Consider the following 19729-nt stretch of genomic DNA (forward strand, 5'->3'; position numbering starts at 1 on the left):
ATATTTACCGACTAATATTATTAAATGTTCCTCCGTCATTATTACTTCCGTGTTGTCAGATCTATTGTAGATTTTAATGTGGGTAATAATTCAAATGAACAAATACAAACGCATCAGTAGCTACTTCGGCCGTCATCGGCTCTGTTCGGCCGTCGTCAGCTATGTTCGGCCGTCGAAGACGCTGAACGGCTTCCGCCACCTCTGACCGGTCCTTATCGTAGGTACTCGGCCGTGATCGGAGCCGTTCAACTCTTTCCGGCACCGTACGGCGGTATAAGGAGATTTATGAATGCGAACGTGTGCGGTAGGCTGCAAACAGCGTCGTACGAATGCGAACAGCTTTACGGCAAAACGCCGTTTTCCCGTCGAAAGACGTCGTTTCGCGTGGGCAGAGCCGATTTACGACTTATTCGCTCTTATTGCGTTGACATAAAGCTTTTTCCGTACGCGATTTGCCGAAACGGCGTCGACTAGTTTGGAGAGACCCTTACACGTCAACATGGAATTTACATACAAGCAAAAACAAGCACATCAACAATTATAAAATACAAGTAATTAAAAATATTAATGCAAACTAAAGTATCATTGTTTAAAGTAAAAGTAAGTAAAGTATTATTATTACTTAGAGATGCATAAAGTCTCTAAGTGTCGAATTACTAAAAAAACTAAAATAATAATAAAAAACAAACAGATACAAAAATCTAAATTTATTTAGAGGTGTAAATATCTCTAAATATCAGAACTAAATGATTTTTATCAAATTATTCTTAGAGATGTATAGAGAGATAAAATCTTATATAATTAAAACATTCATTAAGATAAAAGAAACATACGAGAACCGAATGCGGCGTCTCACTGTAATTATACTCAAAAATAAAGTTAGCTTAAACAGACCAGTCTCCACAAACAGCACCCGTTCACAAGTATGACGCGTATCTCAGCCATCGCCTCCCTCAACCTTCATTCGGAAAAAAGTGGCGACCCGATCAACGAAGCCACCGTAAGCAAAGACTTTTAAGCGAGCATAAAATGTTCGAGCTAACGGGGTATATTAGCAATAACATGTAGCTACATGTTATTGCTATTTAAATATTAATATACCGTTTATATAACATAAAAGCACAAAACACAAAAGCACAAAATGTTGTGTCTCACAGCTGTGAGACACAACATTTTGTGCTTGTATGTTATATAAAAGACGGTATAACTACACAAAATTACTAGCTTAAATTTAATTAGAGATGTGAAGGTCTCTAACTGTCAAGTGTCAAATGCGCGGTAAAGCTCCCAGAACCCTATGTACCTGCTACATAGCGCGACGTACTCGTATACTCGTACCTTGCATTTGTAGAGTCAACGTTCTGATTATTATATTCATACTGTGGCGAACAATTTCGTGACTACCGTAGAAACTCGTATAGCCGCGCCACGCCAGTAGACAAATTCGATCTATTTTAGTGATATCTAAAGAGACAATAAAACTTAATAAGTGTCAAAACTTAAGAACAATTCCAAATTAGATTAACACTTGGATTCCAGAAATAGTTGTAGGTATTTCGTAAATTTCGTATAGGTATTACATTGTTACAAAGCTGACGTTTATTTACAACTTTTACACAATAATAGTACATTATGATACAAGTGTGCTAAGTTGGTCATTACAAACGAGGCGATATTGTGCGCGCGAACTGCAAGCGAGCGCGCAATAAGAAAGCCGATGTATGTAATAACTATAGCACACGCGTCTCATACGACGTTTTTCAACACACTTGCGAGGAAAAACCAAAACTTATAAATTAGATTTATTTTGTCAAAACAGTAAAAGTACCTACAAGTTTCAAAATAGTGGCTTACAGTTTTAACATCGAATAATTGCACCAAAGCGAGCTGGGCTTCTAGGCACTTATTCACCAGTTCATTGAAGTAAGCTACCAACACGTTTTCCAAGAAAAACTGGGCGTTTTTGCTGATTTTCCATTGAACAAAAGTTTCATATGCCGCCAATTATTTTTCACCCGATTTTGATGGTAAAAGGCTATCGTTCTCGGCTTTTGCCTCTATTAGTATTACTGGCAGCGTCAATTTTATGTGTTCTTCATTTTCAATGCTTGAAAACGACATTTTCGTCAATATATAAACTAAAAACATGCAAAAGTATTCAAATTTTATGAGAAATACGGAAAATGGCTGACGCGTTATTTTTTTTAAGCACGATTACAAATATTACAATGCGCGCGCAAGGCAAAGACGCGAACGAAATCGACAAACAGCCAATAATACAATTGTAAAAACCGGCCAAGAGCATATCGGGCCACGCTCAGTGTAGGGTTCCGTAGTTACTCTTCCGTCACAATAAGCTAAATTGGAGGTTAAAGTATAGTAAATTGTTAACCAAGGGATGAAACGGTACCTTTCACGCGAGTTAAACAAATAGGCAAATTTGCATAATCAGTACCTAATTAAAGTAAGTCTTTTTACTATGAAGGGGAAACTTTTTACGATAACTCAAAAACAGCTAAACTGATCATGTCCGCTATAGTTTTCATTTAATGTCTTTCTTAAGCTCTACTTCCACGATTTTTTTCATATTTTTTGGACCTATGGTTCAAAAGTTAAAGGGGGGATAATCGCTCCGAAAGAAAAAAAAAATGTGTCCACATTTTTTTTTTCTTTCGGAGCGATTATCTCCGAATATATTCACTTTATCAAAAAATGTTTGTTGAAGACCCCTATTAGTTTTGAAAGACCTTTCCAATGATACCCCACACTGTAGGGACGAAGCAAAAAAAAAATTCACCCCCACTTTACGTGTAGGGGAGGTACCCTCAAAAAAATTAAATTTTTAGATTTTATTGTACGACTTTGTCGGCTTTATTGATTTATATATCCATGCCAAATTTCAGCTTTCTAGCACTAACGACCACGAAGCAAAGCCTCGGACAGACAGACAGACAGACGGACATGGCGAAACTATAAGGGTTCCTAGTTGACTACGGAACCCTAAAAAAGCTAATATTTTCGTATTTCTATTCGACGGATGGAGATCAAATCGATAAAATGTTATGTTCATTAATTAATGAAATTTACGAGATAATTTAATCTATAAATTATGTTTGGTGTGATAAAACCTCTTTGGACTAACAATTTAATCACCTAATAGTTGGTTAAAAAAATGTATTACTCGACCAAATTAAGAAGGCTCCGTTTCCGTGCATATTATTAGCAATCAGTTACCTTCTTAAAACTCAGTCGGATAATATAATGAAAAAGCACGAGTGTTATAATATACTGAAAAAGCATGCGTGTTTAATCTAGGATTATGAGCCAAAAATCGGTGGAATGAAAACGTCGTTTTGAGTAAGTGTGTTGAAAACTATTCGGTGGTAGGTACCGAAAAAGTTCGGTGCGGCATAGCTTACGGAATATACTTACGCATTTTTTATAGATATAGTACAGGTAAATAATGTATATTAAGTGGTTTTCATAAATGACTAATAGTTAAAGTTTTGTACTGTGCATTACTTAAACGTACGCAGACTTTATTCACATCAGGATTTGATTTTAAAAGTATAGTTGACTTGACGTAAAATATTTTGCACCGATCGGTCATAAAACTTTATTTTTACGAATACAAAAAAAGAGGTATAAAGTGCTTTGCCGCACGTCCTCTCCATATAGTGAGAATAACTAGTTATGAAACTTTGTGTTTCTGGGATAATATCGACACGTTATTAGGTAAATGAAGCTTTTTTTCGACAGAAATCGTATGTACTTTTTTGTATATGATTTTTTTTACATAATATTTTATTTTTTAAACAATAGACTACGAATACGAAAGTTGGAATACTAGGAAAACAGAAATTAAAATGTAGGCCCTTAGCACACTGCATCCCATTCGACATCCCGCTCGCACGTCGGAGCGAACGAGCATAAGGTTGTCTGGCTCAAATATCGGAGCGACGTGCGAACGGTGCGAATCGGATGCAGTGTGCCATGCACCTAAGCAGAAAGAAGAAGAGTCAATTATAAGCATAATATGAGTGCATTATTATTATAATATGCTGATTAAAATAAAAGGCGACTTTGATACTATGCAGCAACTCTAATATTTAATGATATCGTTTGCTTGATACCTAAACAATCGTTACAACACCTCAGGTGACACAAATCGGTACCCCTATTATTACTGTGAGAACTCATTACTACTTATACATGTTACATCAGAGAAAAGCGTGACAAAGAAATCATACCATACGAGTATGGGTTAAAAATAACAGTCCACTTACGGATGAAATATGAAGTAATGAACGACAACTTAACGATCCTAAAGTAAGCCTAAGTAATTGATATTTGATCAATTAATTGTTATTGAAACTGTAATCAATAACTAACTCAAAATTATCGAGATTATTGCTTATGGCACGCATATATAAACGTTAACCTTAACATGAATTGGTTTTTCGTTTATTTTTAATTACTTGTGATCATGGTAGATTTCAAGTTTTCAAACAAGTTATATGGACAAATATAGATATAGGTACCTACGGTGGTTCAATGCCTTCCTATAAACCTTTAAATCTTTGCTTTATTGTTTCAGTTCTAAAGGGTTTCTAGCTTGGTCAGAACTTAAAACCAGCTTAAAACCAATACGCAAAAGCACAATGAAGATTTTTAAATACTCTATTTCGTGACAGGCGCTAAGGATTAGATTGTCAACAATTATCTTGCTACAACGAAAGTTACAAGCAAGGGCAAGGTCTCAGGCATGACGAGATTTCTATTCGCGATATAAAAGGAAGATCCAGTTAATACCGATAAAGTATCTTCTATGTGTAGTTTATTTCTAACCAATCACAAAAAATCCTAAAAGTTGTTTGTCAATCTATATTTGTTTACGTGGTACGATGGTATCATTTTTGTCTTCGAAGATTGGCATTATTTTTATCACGCAGTTGGGAAACGAGACGGGCGCCAGGTTGGGTAGCAAGGAGTTTTGTCAGATGAATTTCTACATATGCCTAGGACAACATATCTAATGCGACAGTGTCACTAATGTTGGCGAAAATGTTATCGCAGTTGGACGCGAGGCGAGCGCTGAAACGGGTCTCGAGAGAACCTGGTTGGTTAGCATGGAGCATGGTCAACAGCTCACGGCGAGAACGAAGCTCTACATACAACAAGGACAAAATATCTGGCGCGACTGGGTCACCAATGTAAGCAAAGATGTTATAGCAGTTGGAGGCGAGGCGAGCGCTGGAGCGGGTTTCGTTGAGCACCAGGTTAGTCAGTATGTAGCATGGTCAACAGCTCACGAAGAGGACGAAGCTCTACATACGACAAGAACAACATACCTGGCGCGACAGTGTCACTAATGTAAGCGAAGATGTTATCGCAGTTGGAGGCGAGGCGAGCGCTGGAACGGGTCTCGTCAAGCACCAGGTTGGTCAGCAAGGAGCTTGGCCGCAACAGCTCACGGGGGAAGTACACGCTTCGCACCTGCAACCGATAAATCAGCAATTTAGAAACCAATTAAAAAAACCGAAGGAAAATATTACCCGGTATAGCTCTTTTACCTAACGTGGAACTCCTGTTTCCTCTCATATTATTTGTACCTAATAATAATTTGCTCCTAAGACTGGAATTATTGTCTATAAGTATTTAATGAGGTAGATTATGTACAAACTATGAAATAATAAACATGCGAAGTTGGTATAAGTATAGACATTAATTGGCGTAAATTATGATTTTAAAGGTCAGTAGAGCAGATCACCACGCTTACTGGGCGAATATATAACATTTGCCAGACGGTAACAAAAACTTATATAAGACTGCAAGACGGCCTTTATTCAGTAGTAAATAGAAGTAGATAGATATGACAGCTGTAATAGATGACACTGATTTAATTGATATACGATATATATATATATATTTATATTGTATGATTTGTATTTTGTGGAGCTTGTATTGTCAACTATTGGTGTTCCCATTGGTTTGCGGTATAAACTACAATTATTTTCTAATAATCCTGCACCTGTTGTAACTTCAAAGCCACTAATCGTCTGTTGGGCATAGGGCTCAATCAATGCAGGCACAATGGGCCAAGCGTGTAATCACAGGTATCGGTCATTGCAATACGATACAACGCCACGCCCTGCACATAATGAGAAAACGACCTCGACGGCCGTGAGCTGTCGATCGTGGGACGTACGAGTGACCAGCACTTTCAGTCAACACATATTTATATCCGTATTGTAATTAAAGATACTAGTTTTATTTTAGCTCATGAATAGCGAATGGCGTTGTTCTTACAACGTACATTATATTTATGATAGCAAATTAATTCAAATAGCGCACTAAGGTGCAACTTATTTTATTATACTAACGTAAATCTTCATGTACTCTATTAAATGACGTTATACTCAAACTTCTTTTATAATCGAGACTTCGAGAGTGAATAGACAATTTTTTTAGGTAAGCATGCTCCATCCTAGACTGAATTGGCACCAGCATCAGGGTGAGATTGTCGTCAAATGCTTACCTTTTTTTAATAAAAAAGTAGGCACTTATAGATCGTGTCATTCACGAAGACGCGTGGCTTGGCTCGTAATGTCATGTTATTAAAGGTTAGATTTGACAAATCTGCACGTAATCGTGGATGGGCAAAATTTTCTACAAAACAGGATATCAAACAAACCCATCAATAGTTTGTTAAGTGATTTATTTAATAAAATATACGGTAGGCTACGAGAAGAAAGTAAATACGTTGAACAGGAATTTGCCACGTTGTAGAACAAAACCACTTTTGAAGCATTTTTGATTATAAATAATTGGAAAGCTAACATAAGCTTTGGCTTAGGCTTAATATTTAAGGCTGTTCTGCTAAAAGATTGTGTAAGCTCGTATATTTGACAACTTAATCATACTTAATTATTGAAATTCTAGTCCTGCTCATTATCTTACACACTCACAAAACATGATTAGGAATGAGCGCCGGCGGCACCACGCGTGATATTGCGATCACCTTCAAATATGCGAGCAATGCGTGCCCCGTGCTAGATCCGAATTGACAGTCATCACTTTCATCAGGTTCGATCTATGTTGATACAGCCAAGGAAATCAAAACATAAAAAGCCTATGTTTTAATTTCCTTAAACATTGACACAATTATACAATTGTTCATTGGCATTTGTATTTATGACATCGTAACATTTTGTAAATAGGGCAAACTATGGTATTTGATTTACGCCAGTAAATACCATATATTTCTGAACACTTGTACTTCAGATCAAATTTTATAGACGTAGCGGTAAAATGTATCACATACTTAACAACAAAACAACTGATTACTAGGTCATCATCATTAAACCATGACCATATAACGTAAAAAAATTGAATATTAATCTTTAATTTCAAAAAGCCGCAATAATGTCTGATAAGACAAACGGCCCGATTCAAAGTATGATTAAGACACGTTTAAGATCTTGGAAAGATCTATAAAAGATCGATAACTAAACTAACTAACTAACTAACTATCGTGGCGCAGTGATCCAAAGAGGGTCTTGGCCTCCAAAACGAGAGAATGCCACCTGTCCCGATCCTGTGCCACTTCCTGCCAGTTGTCGGCTTTGAGTTGTCAGGCGGATCTGTGCCAACTCAAAGCCGATAACTAAACGACATGTCAAAATTATTAACGTTTATTTCGATTCCGCTGTGATCCCAATAAGATCTATCTACGATATTTCTAACGTCAAAATGACATTGGTTACCCGAATCGAGCTACTTCTATCAATTATACGACATACAAAGGATATCTAAATGAGAACTTATCTAAACCAGAACTTATAGTTATCGTCTCATTCATCGAATCGGCCCGTACCACTTTTTTTTTTAATTCGTTCTCTTTTTGTATCGCTATTCTAGTTAATGATGCCCACAAATTAAATAACTTGGCATGACATAGAAATATAATTATTTTGGAGCAATGTCAGTGCCATTGAAACAATCTGCCATTAACTGACCTTAAGTCTTGGTACCATTCAATTGTTTAAAGTTGTAGAGTCCACGCGATTCAATGGTAAAGTCACGAATGATTATGATCTACTTTAAGCATTGAAGAAATGGCGCAACGCATTATTCAGTAGCAAAATAACAAACGTACCTAAGATAAGCTGAGGAAAAATCATGTACAATACACGATCGAATCGGAAGATAAATCTATTTCAGTTTACTATTTATATAAAAGAGTGAGGACGCTTTACAAAAAAAATATATATATAAAAATTGTTGATAAAATAATTTCTACGTTCCTAAAGTTGTATTTTTTTATTTATTTCAATCAATTTATTATCTATTGTATTCGTTTAAGTAATTTAAAAAAAACTGTAAGTTGTTTTGAAACCTCTAAGTGACCTAAATAAATATTGACGCTAAACAAGCCACATGAAAATGAAAATTAAAAATGAAAATAATCAATAACGCGCACATAGGATGTTATTAGTTAACATTAATTATTAAATTAGGTAAATATATGCATACGAAATTCCAAGTTTAAGTACAGTCATTTGAATGGTTTAAATTTGTAAAACCAGGCAATATATAATTTACACCTGACACTTCAAGGCAAGAGCAGGTGCAAATTAGAAAAAATGTTTTATTATAGGTATATAGATCACCAAAGATATTCCAACACGATATTATCTTTTACCGTGTCGGTTGTAACAGTTGGAGTCACGATATGTTTCCTTTTCCTGTTTTAGGTCCTCTCTTACCAGAAGTCGTTAGACAATGAATGAATAGATAATAGTAACAGGATTCCAACGTCGCAAGCAGTGCCTTTCACCTAGGCTTAATTATAAACTTACAGCAAACCCTTTTAAGTATTCACGGTTAGTGTATTATTTATTTATTTAATCTTTATTGCACAAAAGAAAACCTTATAGTATTATGTTATGTCTCTACGATTTAAATGTTTTTGGTATACATGCAGTATTTCCTGACCAGACTGAAAATTATGGGTACATACTTACTTACCTATTTTTAGGGTTCCGTAGAGTCAACTAGGAATAGGAACGCTTATACTTTCGCCATGTCCATCTATCTGTTTGTCCGAGGATTTGCTCCGTGATCGTTAGTGCTAGATCACTCCATTTTGGCATGGATATATACCTAAATCAATAAATGCGAATGCAAAGTGGTAAAAAAAACTAGACAAAAAATGTGTCTCCCCCCACCCCTCTAACTTTTGAACCATGGGTCCAAAAAATATATAAAAAAATCGTTAAAGTAAAACTTAGTAAAGACTTCCAAGGAAAACTATAGTAAAACTGATCGTTTTAGCAGTTTTTGAGTTTTTGCTAAAAGTTTATTATGACGGGCGGGTAACTACGGAACCCTACACTGAGCATGGCCCGACATGCACTTGGGCGTTTTTTTATTATTGATCACCAGGTGACTAAGCTGGTTTATTCTAAACTAAAAAATTGGGTTATAATAAACAACTACGCAAAAACGACGTTTTCTTAAATCGTCTATTTTTTATCTGTTTGTTAACTTAAACATCCTGTAGCACCTAAAGTATTGATTGTAGAGATAAAATAATCATGACCAATTCTATAGGAAATTTTATTGTAAAACTTTTGTTCGAAGTAATTCTAATGCTAATAGTACAGGTATTCGAAATGTGAGCAAAAATCTGAAAACAGGTACCTTCAACCCCACTACACCCTCAGCACAACCCCGACCCCCGCGGACTTTAAGTATATTCATCTAGGCACTACAAGGTAACTGCCAATTTACAAAATTACACGAATTATTTCTCCTGATTTTCTTAATTTTCTTGTCATTTACAAATCCGCAACTTCGTCGTTACAATGTTACATTGGTGACACATTACCAAAAACCGATATTGCATTGTTTTAAATATGGAGCACTTTCAGAACCTCATAACACTTCTTTACAGATCAAATTAATGATAAACTGTTTACGCAATTATATGAATCACAGTCAGTCAAAATTAATCTCGCCACAAGACGGAATTGTTTGGTCACGACCTAACCATTCCTTTTTGCCAACGTGCAACGTAAGTGATATCGCGTTGTATATAATGCTATATAAATGCCAATTAAATGGAAACAAACATAATATAACATAAAAAAATAAAACATAATAAAAAAAAAACTATTACACCTGTATATAGTTTATAAGGTACTTATCTACCGGAGCCAGAGAGGAGCAAATAATAAAGACTACTTAAAGCCCGACTAGAAATATATGATCATTGTCAAGAGGGCGCTGTTATTCTCATATATAGGGTGACAGATCAGTTTAGTATGAAAAATTTAGTTCCATTGAAATTCCGCAACATGGCGCGTGATCATTTATATATATTACTGGTCAGGCTTTACTATAAATTTATTTTTATTTAATGTATTGTTTTTATTTTAAAGATGTGTGTTAAATAAAAAGCATTACTTAGCATCTACATTATCTAGAATGTTACCTTTGTCTACTTACTAGTTGAAAGAATTTGAAGAAGAAAGTGCACATACTTGGATACCTAATGCATACCTATTTTAGGAAATTTGTTGAAAATTGCGTCACGATATACCTAGGTATATACATAATGTGGTTATTATAAATCAAGATGTGTTTTACGCGTTCCAAAATTGAAGCACTTACCTTGTGACAAATCGTACAAGTTGGCGGCAATCGGGCAAGCGACAAATGTGCACGTCCTAACGAGCTCCCGCTCACCGATAGAGAGGGAGAGAAAAACTAATGTTTAATATCCAGTATGACAAAGACGAATACTTATGTACGAAATGCGAAAATGAATCAAAAATAACAATTTCTTCGTAGGTACAGAAAAATATATGGAAGTATTTTTGTGCTCCTTACGTTTGAGTTTAACCTAGCTCATATCATTGCATTTAGCCCGTGCAATTTATGCTATTAGCAGTCTTAACTATGTTTTACTCATCTCTGGCCGGAACTAACACATTTTAAATGTAATTAATATGTAAGTATGTTTGCCTATACAATAGATAATTAAGCAATACTAAAACTTAATGACCATTAAAGTAGAGCTATGAACGCTATTGTGCGTGATGCGTAACAGTGCGAACGAATGAAACGAGTGCGCGACCTTGACAGTACTAAAATCGCATTTGATCTTGAACGAGATAGACAGAGGTGCAACATGTTGGCTGGCTTGTTTCTTTGATAACATCGCGTCATGGTGGAAAATAGTTAGTCGACTAGTCGCCTTTCATAGTTTCATACACAAATTGTAGCGACAGATAATCTACGGTAATGTCTATTATATTGACTACCACCTAATTAGGCAAGTAAGTACCTACATATCACAGATCGGTTATCTTAGGTATTTTTGAAAACTATTGATCTTTTAAAGACAGCTATTAAAAAAAATTGTTTATCCGAAAAAAATAGAATACATAAAACCATTCAAATGTGATTAGATTTATTACTTTAAGAAGACAATCTCAATAAATACGAGTCGGTACACGTATACAGAGTTACAAACATCAGAATATCTAAGTATTTACTATGGCCTCTTCCTATACATTTATATAGGTACCTTTTATAAATTTTAGTATACAGGAGTTTTCAGAAAATAGTGTACCCAATTAGCGGAAGTTGTTAAGAAAAGTTAAGTTCAAGTTGTACTCGTAACGACAATTAAGCATGAAGTCTGTATGAGAATCAACTGTTTGCCTTTTTTACATTAGAATATCGCTTATAATATGAAATAAACACCAAAACCAATTTTTTATTGAAACTGATGCTTAATTATCGTTACAAAACTGACAGTGATAAATTTTTCTTAACAACTCACGCTAATTGGGTACACTATTTTCTGAAAACTCCCATACAAGTCATTAAATGTAATAACTAGAGTTATCTTTTTCGTTCAAATGACCTTCAATATTCGAATGATCCTTTTGCATTATATTTCCATTAATGTATTTAACATTTAATAATTAAATAACAGTTACTTTATGGTAAAGGATGTTTTGAAAAACGAACACGTATGTATTTTATTACCTACATGGTTATAATTTAACATGTCGTACTTATCGGAATTAGCATAATATCGGCACCGTGTAGGTTCATGCACCACGTCACCACGAGGAAACCACAGTATCTAATTTCGCACTTTCTAAAAACGCCCTTCAAAATAACTGGTTCATTGTTATCAAACGCATTGCGTAAACTCACCAGGCGGTCGGTAGCCATGTCAAAGATGAGTATCTTGGGGGGGCAGACGCGGCGGAAGTCGTCGAGGCTGGTGACGACGCCGGCGTCCAGGACCCAGAGGCGGTTGCAGCGGTCGGCCCTGACGCGGTACACGGAGACTAGCCCGGTGCAGTTGATGTCGCCGCGGCCAGCCGTGTGCCACGACCAGTCCGGGTAGGCCTGTGGATGGAAAAATCTGTTAGAGGTATAAACGACTCAAATCAAATTCATTTATTTGTAAGTAAATGTCAAATACAGGTAAAATCGTCAAGTAACAACCAAAACTTACTAATTACCGACACAAGTTCATAGCCATGGTGTAATTACCTGAATAAGGTTGATCTCTGCTTAATTCTTTCTAGTGTCATAATTATAATTGTGTGTTGTGAATATTTTATTAGTCATCTTTGTTCTTCGCAGATGACCCGTTGTCAGTTCAGCAGGTGCTCATAGGGATCTCTGTATAATAAATGTTTTCTGCGTTGGTTTTACAAGTATTTCTAGTTTAAATGCAGCATTAGTGAATGCATGCGTGAAACAATACCTACTCAGCTGTCCTGTCCGGCATAATTACTTAATCTGGATACATGCAATATATCGATTTGTATCGATCAATGCTATAACATCCTGTAAACTGCAAATAAGAAAAAAATACATCACTGCAGAAGGAGGAAAGTTAGGGATTTCCGGACAAGTAGGTAATTATGGATAAGGATACGAGACTGGCAGTCACGCTTAGTTATGTTTAAAAAATTAAAAAAATATATCCACTTGAATACGATCTAAAAAGCAATAACAACGATCAATACATTATTGCACCTGCAACATGTGGTTAATATCACCAATATTGTCCGCGATGTCTGAGAAAAACAATTACTTTTCTTAACCCAGCGTTAACGAAGGTCTTCATTACAGCTTGGAGAAAATGACCGGGTGTTCTGCTCAATAGATTCTCGTGATTTTGTGAGCAGGTTCGATAGTAAGATATAATTTTCATTTTTTAGAAAATAATCAAAATGACAGAAATTAACACGAACCTATAAAAAAAATTGAGAGACAATATAGGACGGCGTTCAAGAGTGCTGGCCAGTTCTCAAGACTTCTACCCTCGGAAACGCTCTGGGAAATCAGCGACCTTGAAGCATAGCACCTTCGCGCCGCAGACTTAAATCGCAGAATACTGGACGGAATCGCGGCTCTTGGTATTGAAGACCTCGACATACCTAGCTGACGGCATATCTAGATCACAGCGAACATAACCCACCATTAATAAATAATAGAATAGGCGAAATCTTATATGTAGGTGCCAAATAAAGACATGAGACGCTGGTCACGAGGGGCAGCGGCTCCTCGTCCCCTTAAAATTAAGTCAATTTAACATAAGGAACACAAACACTACTAACACCTTTAACTCAACACTTGTGACATAACACCTCCACCTCCATCAGCTTAGACAGATCTTTCAGACACAAGTTGAGACAATCCTACGGGAATAAAAAGATGTAACTACTAAATAATTGATTCTCTTTCTCATTCATTATCTACTGAATCAGTGTGGGTCCTGCTCGCGTCTCCTGAATCACCCTGTATAAGCTACTTATATGTATTGTTTTCTTACAAAATTTAGTGTTGTTATCTTAAGTTTGCTTTGTAAAAATTAAATACCTGAATATACTTAACGGTTCACATCCTTCCGATGATGCCGTGTGCCTAGATGATAATCAATGGTCGATCTAGTTATTGAACTAATTTACACGTTGCAAAAACTATTTTTGTTGGTAATTATAAAACCCTAACATACAATTAACACATAATGTGTAACATAAACAACTAAGAACCTAACCTGAATAAACCTAGCTAACTACCTTATTATATTACTATGCATGTTTTTTTCTCTTGTATGTAGACTAGTCTAACAGTTCAAGTTACAGCATACATAAACGACGGCACGCAATTGGCAGTAATAACTATTGTATTTTTCGTATAGCTTGGTTACGGTCACAACTGTCATCTCCATACAATTTATAACCTCGAAAAGCGAAATACGCCGTATTGGGTACGGCTATGTGGAAAATACTATAATAAGCTATAACATTCATTCTAATTATTATATTCGATTAACTCTTAATCCGTTATAGGGAGCGTGCATGAACTGTAAGAGGCAGCACAGGAGCCGTCAGATTTTTGACGCGAGGCGTAAATGTGATGTTTATTATTCCGATGTAGCCCACAAGACGGCAGCACTTACTATGCACAAGAAAACACGTGACGTGTAAATGTACATGTTTATGGTTCCGATTCAGGCCACAAGATGGCAGACCCTCCAACGCGCACGGTCCCTATAGTTCCTGTCAGCTATAACTCGTTTGAAGTACGATGTAACCAGCAATTAAGGTGAGCTGGACCGAGGCCGCGGGCCGCGGCCGATATATTCTATTTTTAACCGACTTTAATAACTTTAATTTCATAGAAGGAAAAGGTTCCGTATTCGGTTGTGGCTATTTTTTTTTATGTATGTTCACCGATTACTCCGACACCCGTGGTCTGATTTGAGTAATTCTTTTTTTGTTTGAAAGGAGTTGTCGAATATATTTTCAGGATTTTCCATTGAGCGAACTTTATATAATCGAGTAACCATCGCATTAACTATTAGAAATGTCACTTCTTTGGAAGTATCTATCGGCCCTTCCATGAAATAATTTGTATGTATACGGGGACATGCATAAAGTAGGACCACGCTAAGTTTTCAAGTTAAGTTCTACGTCAAGTTTGGAGCTTATGGAAATATGTATGCATTCTTCCTTCCAAGCTTGAGCAAAGTTGGCGTGGTCAGATCTAGTCTAATAATAGTTACAAGTGCAGAAAATAGGAAATTCGTATTGAGGGATGATAAATTAAAACACGTCCGAACCGAAGGGAGTGTTTTAAATCGTCACGAGTTGCGAATTACTTATTCGCACATGTATCGTACAACGTTTTCCAGTATATATGGCTCTTGAAAGTTTCGACATATTCACGAAAAGTGCTCATTCCCGCACACGTCAGGAAAGTAGCAGCATACTTATCATTAATAATTTTACGGTTTAACTAACGTACTTTTAGTCATTTGCGCGACATGCTTCCGAGGGCCTGCGACAGAACTGGTGTGTGAACCGGTGCTCAGCACGATTAGTGCTTGCCTACTAAGCAGGAGATCCCGGGTTCGAATCCTGGTAAGGGCATTTATGGGTGTTTATCATAGATAAATATCGTTCCTGAATTATGAATGTTTCGTATGTATATAAATTTTGCTGTATAATAGGTATATATATCGTCGAGTGCCCACATCACAAGCCTTATTGAGCTTACTGTGGGACAAGGTTGGTTTGTGTAAGATTGTCCTATAATATTTACTTATATATTATTATTATTTATTATAGGCTCTCCGAAACATATCACGCGAGTGACTAAAAATAGACGAGTTAAACCGTAAAATCTATTTAATGTTAACTAGTATGACTCATGACTGTTTAAATCCGAAGTTTAAATCCATTTGTCATGTTTATCGTTTCGACAGTTGAGGCATATTTATCGCTCCATTGCTCCCGTTTATCGTGCTACGTAATGGTGTATCCCGATGCCGACATATGTATAGGCAAAGAAGAACATTACAATGTATCTTGTAACGTACCGACATATTGGGAAGGAGGGATAATCCGCGCACTTGACCAGCTTAATTACCCACTAATTACACGCGGTCGATTTTCTTTGCAATCGCAGTCAGCAATTAAGAAGCAAAGGTATTTTTTGATAATTTTTGACAATGAGTAATGAGGGTAATAGATGAGGATAGAAATTAATCGTTTTAATCACTTATCGTGGACACAAACGTCCACGGTGCATTTTACTCTTGAAATAAAACAAGTGATCCAATATTTTATGCAGTTGCTTTTAACTTGCCATACCTAAACATCACAATAATGGTGTGTAGTGTAGGTATACCTACCTAATAAAAGCGATCATAGAAATATTTATATGATCGCTTTTATTATACGCTATATTATATCTTATTCGCACCTAATCATGAGTTTAAATCATGTGCATGTTGTAAATTATTTAAAACGTTTTGTTATCAACTCTAAAAAAATTAAGTTAATCGCACTAATAAGCAGGTAGTGTTACGAAACAGTATTAGCTTATTTATTAGAAATTTACTTAATGCGTAGGATTGACCCTGCTCATGTCTCGTGTATGAGCCTGTATATTTGGAACCGAAAAAAGTATTTAAAAAAAACTATCAGCACATTCGTGCTTTAAATCAATCTGCTAAGCTACTTTACGTGATAAGACTATGTAAAGTGTAGGTTTGTAAATTAGTCTATTTTGATGTCAAAACTGATTAAGCGTGTATTCGCGGCGTAATTAGCACTTCGCGTTACTAGAGCGTAACAAGTTGGCGGCAACGACGAGTGTGGCTGCAAAATAAGCTTTCATAGCAAAACCCTCAAAATAGGTAACATTTTAAGAACATCGATTTGGAATTTGCTCTTTAGGTTGTTAGCAAAGTGAATCTTCATATATTTATAGGGTTGGCATTGTTGATAATGCATATGATCGCACAGCAGTAGGAAGTGTTCATGGGCAACGTCTTCGCTTAGCATCAGGTAACGCAGCTAGATGTTGATGTCTACTTTAGCCAGTCTTTCTTCGAGACCATGCTGTCCTCAAAACGTAAAAATGAATTATACGCGATTAGTCCCATTTTCGTAAAAAATAATTATTGGGTCCAATGACCGCATCAGGACATCAGAAATCAATCATCACGAAATAACAAAGATATATTTGATAATGGATGTCCTTGAAAACATTACGACGTGATTGAAAATATCGCCCGGAGTGCATCGTTCGAAGTCTGCATACAAAGCAGCAGAAAGGCAAAATAAAACAATGAGTGGATTTTCCCGTACTTTTAAAGTCAATGCGACGAGCATAGGTATTATTTTGTTATGTACTTAGATGCTATTTCGGTGACTTCTAATAACAATAACTGTACAGATACAAATTTCGTACGAAGTGACATTTCTTATTTCTAAAATGGAAACTTTTGTTTCGTTAGTGTTACTTATTTCCAACTCTTATGATTCTTATGAAACTCTGCGGAACTTGCGTTGCGTACCGTACCATTACTCTTCCTAGGGCACTTGGCAACTTAGAAAATTGTAAATCTTTGAATTATGCATTAACCATTTCTTGCGTTCACTTATGGTAAATTATTTAAACAAATCTATTTAAATTTTATCATTTGGCTATAACCTAGCCATGCTAAGATTCAAGTTTCATGAAATGCTTCATGCTCTTTAGTTCAAGGAACATGATTAATCGTTTTCACCCATGAAAGCGGTAGGATAGGTAATCAAATATGAATATCAGATTAGAGTAATTAAATTCCAATTAACTGCACACGATCGTGTCAGCGTAACACAATAGGTCACGATCAGCTGCGTTACCGAATAAATAATGATCGCGGTCATAACATATCAGTAGAGTTATTTTTGTAACGCTTTTAAACTGTCAGTGTTTTTTTACCATGTATCGGTAAAGGAAATGATATTTTACATATTAAAATGATATAAAAATATACTATAACTAAATAACACTTACAATAGTTTGAATAATTTATAATAATTAATTAACAGTTTCAGTTTAAATTTAAAATATTTGCACAGCTGTCGCCAGCTTAATAAAGACTTAGGTGTGTTTATATAGAGTGGGCCAATGAGATCTTTTAAAAGTGTTCGTCAATTGTGTAACAAGCCATATTTATTAAAATATTCTTAAGATTGTTTTTAAAAATTGTATCGTTGGGCGAGTTTGTTGTGTCAGCCGGAATACAGTTGTAAATTTTAGGCACTAGTAGACCGAGGCGAGGGACCCTCGAATTTTAGCGAGCCTCCGCGACAGCAAGACTAGCAAGTGCTGGCCGCGCGTACTCCTGTCGGGTAATGGGAATATTAATATTTTTAGCTTCTGCGTATTTTTAATTTTTAAAGTGCATGTTAGACCTATGTTCGTGTTTTTTTTTAAAACTCCAGGATTCGAAACGATACCGCCAGTCAGGAAAGGCCTCAAGGTTGCTAATTAACTTAATGGCAGCCGTATTGTGATCCAAAAATGCACTATGACCTTTTAAAACACCGTTTTTTGAACCTACTGCACCTTAAATACCTTATCACGATCAGCTCAGCTGCTGTTGTTGCCCACAGGTCGACACTGTAGATCCGGATGGGATGGAAGTAGGTCTTTTACTCTTTAAATTTATTTACTAAATCATTTCATTTATCATCAATTCAATCATCATTTATCGATTTTAATGAAGACGAAAATTCTAAATTGCTATACCTACATACTAATATGGATAAAATAAATGAAATTAAACTCCGGATTGTTCTAAAGGGGTAGATACTACCATACCGCACCCATGTTAACACAAAAAAAAACTAAATCAAAGATAAATTAAACTACATTCGGGTCTGAAACAAATGATTAATTTTTTAAGGTTTAATATCTAACTAATTTGTTGCCTTTGAGAAGTTTGCGTTTGCGTTTTGTATATATACTGTTTTGTAGACTTATGAGTCGAGTCAATCGATACTTACTGTAAGTACAATGTCGATAAATAATCAGGCTTTATAAAATCGTAATAGTGCAACTAAAATTTCGGTCGCTACTGGACACACGGCTATTCACGCCTCTAAAAATAAACCAATAAAATGATCATGCAAAAAATTTACAAAGAATGCGAACATTGACTGTGTCAAAATAAGAGAGGGGAGCGGGCACTTGACAGTAACTCGCACATATTTCAATTGAGAATGCCATGGCTGACTCGCGAGACCGTTCTGCCAAGGCCGTATCACGATTCCGCCGTGTCGGATCCTTTAAATAGCTTTTCCTGAGTAGGTAAACTATGGCAACTTGTACATGCAGGCTCGACTGTAAATAAATTGCATAACAGTGAAATCGCCGTTTGTTAGAGCTTTCACAAGAAACGCGAGCAAATACACGAGTACATTGTTGATGTTACAACTTTAAGGACCGTGCCAGAATGATAGTGGACAACTGGAAAGGTGCATTTTTTAAATTCTGAGTAATATATAAAAATAAAACATAAAATAAACCAAACTTTAACATCCTCTTAATAAACTATTTTTAGGAATTCACTGTTAACTACTTATTTTGCTTGCAATCTGACTTTCTTTTTTATATTCTTCATCAGATTTTGGACGACGAAGTCCGTCACTTTTTCTGATGCCCTATTCCACTTTTTCTTGAAGTCATTGACTGACGTTGCAGCTTTGTCATTTTTTTGTAGGTGCCGCTTCATTATAGCCCAGTATCTTTCAATAGGCCGGACTTCGGGGCAGTTAGGCGGGTTCATGTATTTTTGAACTACGTCCACTTTGTTGGTTTTATACCATTCTAGTGTGACCTTAGA

The 19729-nt window shown here is 35.9% G+C and overlaps 1 protein-coding gene across 2 annotated transcripts in view; it reads right to left on the reverse strand.

Annotated features, from left to right (window-relative positions):
• Positions 1–19729, reverse strand: part of LOC133522175 (protein yellow-like) — a 54036-nt gene that overhangs the window by 9392 nt on the left and 24915 nt on the right. For both annotated transcript variants that reach the window (XM_061857405.1, XM_061857403.1), the window contains exons 3-4: positions 12238–12435; positions 5352–5496 (exon numbers count right to left, since the gene is read on the reverse strand). In XM_061857405.1, the coding sequence (XP_061713389.1) occupies positions 5352–5496; positions 12238–12435 (343 nt within the window). The remainder of the gene's footprint in view (positions 1–5351; positions 5497–12237; positions 12436–19729) is intronic.

Source organism: Cydia pomonella, chromosome 10, assembly GCF_033807575.1.
Source record: "Cydia pomonella isolate Wapato2018A chromosome 10, ilCydPomo1, whole genome shotgun sequence".
NCBI lineage: Eukaryota > Metazoa > Arthropoda > Insecta > Lepidoptera > Tortricidae > Cydia > Cydia pomonella.